We start from the raw sequence: 8610 nt of genomic DNA on the forward strand, positions 1-8610 counted from the left end.
CTCTCCTAGCCCTCTCATCCCTTTCCACCAACTTTACTGCCCTAAAAAAGGCCATGCATCTTCCCTCTACGTCCCGGATCCTACCAAACCCTTCTTCCTTTATATCATTCAGATAAAAGCCAAGCTCTAGGTCTCCTATGCCAAAAGGCCAGTGACACTCCTTACCCCATCGCCTACCTATCCAAAAAACTAGACCCAGTATCCCAGGGCTGGCCCCAATGCCTCTAAGTTCTAGTGACAGCCTCACTCCTTATCCCAGAGGCCAACAAATTAACCTTTCATAGTCCCTTCCATGTCCTGCCTTCTCACTCCCTGACACACCTTCTGAGCCATCGGCTTTTCTTTCCCTCCTTCCTTCCAGGGTTCAACTACTTCATGCCATAGTCTTAGATCCCCAAATATCTTTCACTTGATGCTCTGTCCTAAATCCCGCCACCCTTCTCCCCACTATCTCTACTTTTTTCAGGGAATCCCCCCACCCCCACCCACTCATGCCTTGAAGCCCTGGACTTCAGTCTTAGCCCTATTTCCCATATTACAGATTCTCACCTTTCTGGGGCCCCTGACTCATTCACTGACAGGAATTCCCATAAGGCCCACCCCTACCAGGCAAGATATGCAATAATTGAGGGATTTCATAATGATCAAGACTGCGTCTCTCCCTGATGGGTGATAGAAGCCAAAACTCTGTTCCCTAGGACTTCATCTCAGCAGGCAGAATTAATAGCCCTCACCCAAGCCTTAGTACTAGCTAAAGATAAGATAATTAACATTTACACTGACTCCAGATATACATACAACATTATTCACGCCAATGTTTTAATTTGGAGAGAGAGAGGATTCCTAACCCAGCAAGGAACCCCCATTATAAATGGAGAATTAATTAATAAATTACTTCAGGTGGCAACTCTCCCTGCTCAGATAGCAATCATCCATTGTAGGGGACACCAAAGGAATGGAAAATACCTATCCCAGGCCAACAACCAGGTGGATCAGTTAGCAAAAAAAGCAGCCTTGGGATTTCCTATCCCCCAACACCTTTTCCTTAACCTAGCCTCACCCTCAATCAAACCCCGCTACTCCTTAGAAGAACTTATTTAGTGAAGATGTATCCCTATGAGCAATCAAGCAATAATGAAGTGGTAATGTTTTTGTTTCCTACTTCCAAGAATGTCTAAAAATGTTACTGAATAGGACAAAATTTCAATAACCTTTCAAATACAATCTCAGTGTTCTTTCTTGCTATTAAGTTTACAATTGTTTTTAGGAAGAATTTGATAGCTACTCACATTTGATGAAGAACTTGTGCCATGGTAACTCCATTAGTGAGCTGTTTGACATCTTGACAAGGAGAGGCAGTCTTGAATGTCTGCAGCTAAAATGACATAAAGCAAATGTTCTTACTGCTTCATTATCCCTACAGGGTAGCATTACATAATAAGTAAGTACAAAACAGATAAAAATTGTCCTTCTGTTTCTGTAAATACAGATTCTACCAAACAAATGAAACCATACTATGTTCCTAAAGCTGTGCAGTATTTTTATAAAAATACTTACTATTCCACAAAATCATGCCTCATGTAGTAAAACACATTGATGCCATGCATGAATTTAGAATTTCTGAATATGAAGCCAGGTGAATAACTCTAGTCTTTTGTTCACTTGTAAGAGAACATAGAAAAAGTACTTTGAGATAACCCAATGTTTGTAAGTTAAAATGACACTCATATCACTTGATAAGAAAATAAAGGCTAGAAATATTAAGTCTAACACCTCTTATAGTTTATTCATGACCTCTGAAATAAAACAGGACTTCTGTTGACTGTCCAACATTTAGCCTTTGGGCATGAAGAGCTAGGGGTCCATCCATCATGTAGAGTTGTTTTATCTAGTTTGGCTTTAGACATTATTAATGTTTCAAATCTCCATTCATTAAATATTAACACATATATTGAAAAGAGAAGTAGAACAGTGGCATCTTTTTCAAAAGAGCAAATATAAGACGGAAAAACTTTAAGAAAACAAATTACAGCAGAAACAAAATGGGTCATATACTTTCTAGAAATCTAATCTCAACCCACACTACTTTACGTATACCATTATTCTCTTTTCACACATTCATCCCCTTTACTATTCACTTGTAAGGCCCAAGTTTGCCCACTAACAACCATAATTGAATACAATCTTCTCCCACCATAATTCACTGTTAGTGGTTCTGTGCATTTTGAGACTCTGTCTCTAACACAAGACAGAAGAATGGCACAGGCAGACTAAAAGGTAGCCATGTTCCTTTCAAAGTACATAGAGACACTTTACTGAGCTCCAGTTCTATGTGGAGCACTGCGTTATAGGATGCTGTTACAAAAGAGAATTAACAGGTTTTAACCCTCAAAGTAGCTTCAGTCAAAAATTAAGGAGAGGAGAAAAAAACACAGACCACTTTCAGACACTGTGATAAATCTCATTATCACAGCATACATAAAATGTCTTAAAAAATAGGAGTCAACTAATTTAATGAGGGTTTGTATTTATGTGAGACTTCTTGAAGAAGTTTCCTGTATAGAAGGTCTTGAAGGATGAATAGCATATTTTCTAAGTTAAAAAAAATCAGGGGAAAGAAGCTTCAGGACATGGGAATAAAAGTTCAAATACATGAAAAGAAATGACAATTTTTTAGGGAACATGTATTTCAATATCACTGAATTTGCAGTTCAAAGGAGGTAAAAAGAGTGACAACCAGGGGGGTTAAAGAGATAAGCAGGACTCAGAATGGTAAGGGCTATCACAACAAACTTGAACTTATGTTATCCTGAGTGGTATCATCTATGTAATGGGAAGCAGAAGAGTTCCTACCTCAAAACATAATTGAAAGAATTAAATTAAACAGCAAATATCTTTGGACCAATCCTGGCACATGATATGCATTCAATAGCTATTAGCACACTAGCTAAGAGCTATAGTTTCTTGAAATGTGGGGGTCTAGGAAAAATATATGTCAGAATCTTTAGACATATTAAATCAGAAAGTCCCCAAGGTGATTCTTATGCATGTCATTTTTTGAGAACACTGCTCTGTGTGATGAAGAGTAACTGAAGAGTGATAAGGAAAAGAATGATATCTTTGATATATTTTAGAGGGCTATAATAGAAACTCAGAGTTGCTTTATGCTTGAGTAAGGGAGAACAGTTAAAAGGCTCCTGCAGTGGTCCAAATGACAAAATGGATGGTGTAGAGATACCAAGCATTACGTTGATGGAGAGGACAGGATGAAATATTTGAAATATAAAATAAGGCTATTGCAACTGGGCAGATAAACAAAAGAAACTACAGGGCTGAGAGCACATCTTTAAAAGACAGTAAACACTGTGCCTCATTTTTTAATCCTTCCTACTTAAACATTAACTTTTAATGTGTAACTTAGAAGTTGCATCATTAACTTTTTATAAAATGGATATATTAGGTGGTTTTATAAGGACAATTTCAGAAGCACAGGGAATTAGGCAAAACTAGTAGATATCCATGAGTTTATTTGCCAAGGAATTGCCTCCTTGTCCACTATGCTTAGAGTAAAATCAATTTCTCCTCCTTATTGACGTGGACATTGCAGTGTTTCTTGAAAATTCTTAAAATAGCTGTAAAGTTAATTAGATATCAGAAAATGTAATTTCATTTGGATAAATTGAAAGGCTTTATAACTAAGAACAGTGAATGAATTAAATACCTCAGCGGGGGGAGTAAGGCCAAAGCACAGGGATAAAGGAAAATGTGTCCTCTCCATAGAGGTGAAGAAGAAAAAAAATGTTTAGTGAGTGACCCAAAAAGGGCTTCAATGGGTATCCATTAATAAACACATCATTTAGGCAAATAACACCTTACTCTCTCCTATATTTTTAAATAAAACAAATAATCAGAAACATGGAAATGCTGTTCCTGATGACAGAGCCAATTCCTGAACTGTTTCAATACAAATATCACAGAAATTAAGGAAGAAAGGGGATTTTTACAACTGATAGCCAACAAAAACTCAATCGTGGATCAACTCTATCTCCATATTCTTCTCCAGCTTCTCACTTCAGAAAGAAGTATTGAGTTTTAAGATCTTCATAAACACAATTCAGTCATTAACCATTTTAATTTGCAAATATATTTGTTTTTATTGTTTCCTTCACCTGTCTGTCAAAGTCAGAGGGTAAAAATGAAAAGAACCACCAGAAACATTTGATCCAATGCCCTAATTTTATTGGTGGAAGTAAAGTTCAAAGATGGTAAATGAATAACCAATCTCACAGAACTAAGATTTCTTCAAATTCTCATATACTCCCTCTATAATGTAAAGGATGCCCACATTTTATCCTTTAATCTTAAATTTTCTGCTAAATTGCAATAAACTTCTAAGAAGAGTTCCAAGTCATAACACACAACATTAAAAGAGTTGTGTTTTCACCAAAAGAGGCACCCCTTCACACCTAACCAACTTTTCTTAATGACCTAACTGTGCTCACGTTGGCTCCACTCTTCTCCCAGAGCTACTTCCAGCTATCTTTTCATCTCCATGATTTGGTCCCATGATAACTTTTCATTAATTCTTATATGTCCTTCTACTTCTCCCCAACACACATTACTTATCATGCTTGGGAGTAGATTAGGGGGATATTCTGACAAATGTGTAGCTTCCACTACCTGCATTCAAGCTACAGCCAAAGGAGACCATCTGCATTAGTGCTAGTGGCTCTTCCCTATGCTTGGAAAATCCATTTACCCCATTTCTACTTTCTAAATCCATCATTTTTCTATGGCCCAATTTCCTCTATGACCCCAGAAATCTATAAAAAACCTACAGGTCTATCACATTTAAAGGTGAAATACTGGTCTCTAAGGTCAGAATCAAGACAATTATATTTACTACCACCCCTTTGATTCAATGTTATATTAGAGATCTAGTCAGTGTTCTTCCTCCTAGGGATAAAGCAAAAACAGGTCAGGCAAGGGTTCTGATGCCAGGCAGCAAACTGGATGATTTAAGAAGGTGTTAAGAGTTACAGATATGACTGTTACAGAACGAGTTTAACAAGTTATAATAGGATAGGGGTGGGTAACAGGTAGATCACTATTTTTGGAAGGGCTATCACAGAGAGTGTCTGAACTGAATGGCAACATCAGACCCAATACCTGAATGGTGAGAAGCAACCAACCGCTGGAAGAACTAGGAGGATATTTCTAGGTAGAGGGAAGAGAAGTTTAAAATCCTACGTGTATAAAAAAGAAAAAAAGCATGCCTTCCTTAAGAAATAGGAAGTCAATACTGTGTGGTGGGCATAGAAGTGTGTGGCATATGGTGAGTTTAAAGAAAGCTGGAGAGACAAGGAAGATCAGTAATGCAGTGGCTGGCAAAGGTCAGGTTATTTCACTGGAAATCACCTAAAAAAAGTAAAGGAAAGCTAAGAGATAGGTGCCCAGAAACCATGATAGAAGATAATTTAAGGAAGGAAAGTAATATTTGGATTACTTATTGGATTTGGCAAAGTGGTAACAAAGTGAAAGCCTGAGAGAAAAGAAGCTCAAATGCAGTGAGCTGAGGAGGGAATGAGCTTTAAGGAAGTACAAAGGTTTGGGGGGGGGGAGAGAGAGAGAGAGAGAAAGGAGGGAGGGAGGAAGGGAGGAGGAAGGGAGGGAAGGAAGGAAAAAGAAAAGAAAAGCTCAAAAAAGTTTACTGGGAGGGAAAGAGGAAATTCAGCATGGTTTTATGGTTTTAATACGGAGTGGGTGGAGTAGCAGTTCTTTGTTCTTTGGAAAATGGGGAATAGTTGAGCAAGTTTATGCATTGAGAGGAAAAAGCTAATGGAAAGAAGTAAGTTGTGAACACAGAAAACGGATAAATGACCAAAATTCTGAGAGTTGGAAGGAATGGAATCTTAAAGCAAGAGCCAAATACAAAGATGTGGCAAGGAAGAAGAACAAATTACAATCTCAAATGGAGTACTGATCACAGTTTGCTAAGAGAATTTAGGAAAAACTTAATCATCAAGCTGTGCAGTTATGGAAAATGATACATTTGGCAGTAGGAGGATTAGCAGAGCCAACTGTTTGCCTGGTCATTCTATTTTCTCCACCATATACACAGCCTGGGAGAGAACTGCAGAAGCAAGTAACCAATCTCCTCTGTCATCTATGATTACTTATTTGGTTCATAATTTTTTTTTCAGATTTCAAGGATTATCCATTGTAATTATACAACCTCTGCCTGCCACGACAATTAAAACTGATGTATGCCTTCCTCAGAGCTTAGCACAAAGTGTGAAGTAATAAGCACTGGCTGAAAGAATGGTCACAGTCACATAACATTTTAAAGTATCAGAACATGTTTCAAAAAAACCCTGTACTTCACCACCTCACACTGAAGTCAATGACATCATAAAGACTAAGTTTACTGTTTCAGTCAGATGATGTTCAGAACACAATGAAACAGACTGGGGTACACCCCTTAATTAGCCACTTGTTTTAACAAAACAGATCATTAAAAGTAATGTTGCCTTGTTTCCTGACAGTGTTAAATACAACATCTAAACCCCAATGCCTATTTTACATGAAAATACAGATTACAGTTAGCTAATTGCTTTTAACTCAGAAACCCCAGATACTTGCATTCCACTTAGAGCAAATTTTACTTTCTTCCAAAGTGTACAAGTTGCTTTAAATTGTGGTAATTTCCAATAGACTTTATACACTTCCAGGGATCTTTCAGATTTCTCATTCTGTAGAATTACCTGCATTAGGAAATGGCTCATTCTGTAGAATTACCTGCATTAGGAAATGGCTAGGGACTCTCATCAACTATTACATTCTCCTGATCCAGTCTGCTTACATTCCATTCTGCACGCACTCCACTACACACAAACAACTGGTTTGGGGGTGAGCATCATCAACAGCCCTTGTGGGTCATGAAGCACCATCTTTGCTCACGAGGCCCACAAGTGTGGGTTAGGAGCCACACCTGGATGCCTGTTCTCTAATATCTACTCAACTCCAAAGATAACCATTTTGCTTACTGGAATACTAAAATATCTGGGGACAGTTCCTGCCTGTCCAAAGCCAGCACAAATGAACACAAATCGTCAACATGGACAAAGTGTAAACTAAAACGCCAGGTCCTTTTATTTAAAAAAAAATCCTATTTGGAGGAGTGGGGGTGGGCAGCAGAAAGGAAAACGAGCTCCCACTCCCAAAACAGATTTTTCTCCACGCAGGAAATACGTGGAAAGACCTTTTTTAAGCGGCTTCTACAAGAAGTGCACTAAATCTAGAGTCCTAAAGGAGCACCAACCTGGGAATTAAACAGTCAGCCTCCTTCTGTCCACCTGTGTCCAAATGGGACAAGGTGGCTGGGGTGGAGGGTTCGGTTTCGGAGGGGGTCTTGACTTCCAAAGCAGCGCAAAGGTTCCCCACGGGAAGGCTATTAAGCAGATGGAGGGAAAATTCAGGGCTTGGTCGGGAGAGGAAATGGGGCAGAGGTAGGAAAAGGGCTGGGCGCATGGCTCCTGTCACCACTGTTGGGGACACGGTCCAGCCACAGACGTGCGCGCACACCTCTGCCCCGCGCCCCGAAGGAGGCACTCTCGCGGTCAAAGGCGACCAGAAGCTCGGAGGGTACGGAGAGGTCGCGGCCAGGTGGCCCCGAGCTCCTCCGCAGGCTCACCTAGGGCAGCCAGCCCCCACCCCCATGGTCCCCTTGCACTCACCCAGATGATGAGGCTGTCACAGAGCGGCAGCTCGGGCTGCGGCAGCGGCAGCGCCTCCTCCATGGCCGGGGACGCCGTCGATTTCGCCGCTGACACCGACGCCTCGCTCTTCCCGGCTGCTCCAGGAGCCGGCGTCGCCGACCCGTTCGCCAGCCAGGAAAGCTCGGTGGTCAGGCCCGGCGCCCGTGCGGCTCACGCGCGAAACCTCACGCTGTCGACGTCGCCGGCGTAACCCCCTCCTCACCCGCCCCCGTCTTGCTCCAGTTCGCCCCCTCCGGCGTCTGGGTCCCAGCCGCGACGCGAGCACCTGAGCCCCGCCCCTTGCCCCTCCCCCTCGGGCTAACCTCTCGCCCCACCCTCCCCGACCAGGCACACCTCCTCCCGCCACACTGAGTGACCGGTGTGAGCACCAGTCACAAAGAAGGTGGGTACCCGGTAGGGGTGGGCGGAGGAGGGAAGAGCGGGAAGAGGGTTAGCTGGAAAAGTTGATGATTGGACGCGCCCTTGTGGGCTCCGACCAATCACCCAGAGACAAGCCGGGGCCTCCAGGACCAGCGGGAGTGGGCGGGAAGAGGTTTATGACCTGGCAGGTGCAAAGAGGGCGGGGGCGGGAGGTTTCGCGCAGGGAAGGCAAACGCGCGTGCGCGGCGGTCACTGGCGAGGCAGAAAGTTTGCACTGCTCTAAGTGGCGGAAGGCTCAGAAGCCAAAGCTCTAACCCGGATTCCCGCTCTCAGGGTCAGGCATCTTCCCGCCTTCTTCTCTACAGCTCTTCCCCTGGCTGCACCTGGGGAGATCTATACTCTGCTTCCATGGTATCTTCAGAAATAGATTTTACCCATGAACTAAAACTCCTCAAGGAGGAGCTGATTTTCT

At 42.0% G+C, this 8610-nt stretch overlaps 1 protein-coding gene across 1 annotated transcript in view; it reads right to left on the reverse strand.

Annotated features, from left to right (window-relative positions):
• The window catches only part of Hook1 (hook microtubule tethering protein 1), a 63257-nt gene extending 55280 nt beyond the window's left edge, over positions 1-7977 (reverse strand). The window contains exons 1-2 of the mRNA XM_074079966.1: positions 7737-7977; positions 1290-1375 (exon numbers count right to left, since the gene is read on the reverse strand). Of these exons, the coding sequence (XP_073936067.1) occupies positions 1290-1375; positions 7737-7799 (149 nt within the window). The 5' untranslated portion in view covers positions 7800-7977. The remainder of the gene's footprint in view (positions 1-1289; positions 1376-7736) is intronic.
• Positions 7978-8610: the final 633 nt, after the last annotated feature.

The sequence above is a fragment of the Castor canadensis genome, chromosome 7 (genome assembly GCF_047511655.1).
Source record: "Castor canadensis chromosome 7, mCasCan1.hap1v2, whole genome shotgun sequence".
Taxonomy (NCBI): domain Eukaryota; kingdom Metazoa; phylum Chordata; class Mammalia; order Rodentia; family Castoridae; genus Castor; species Castor canadensis.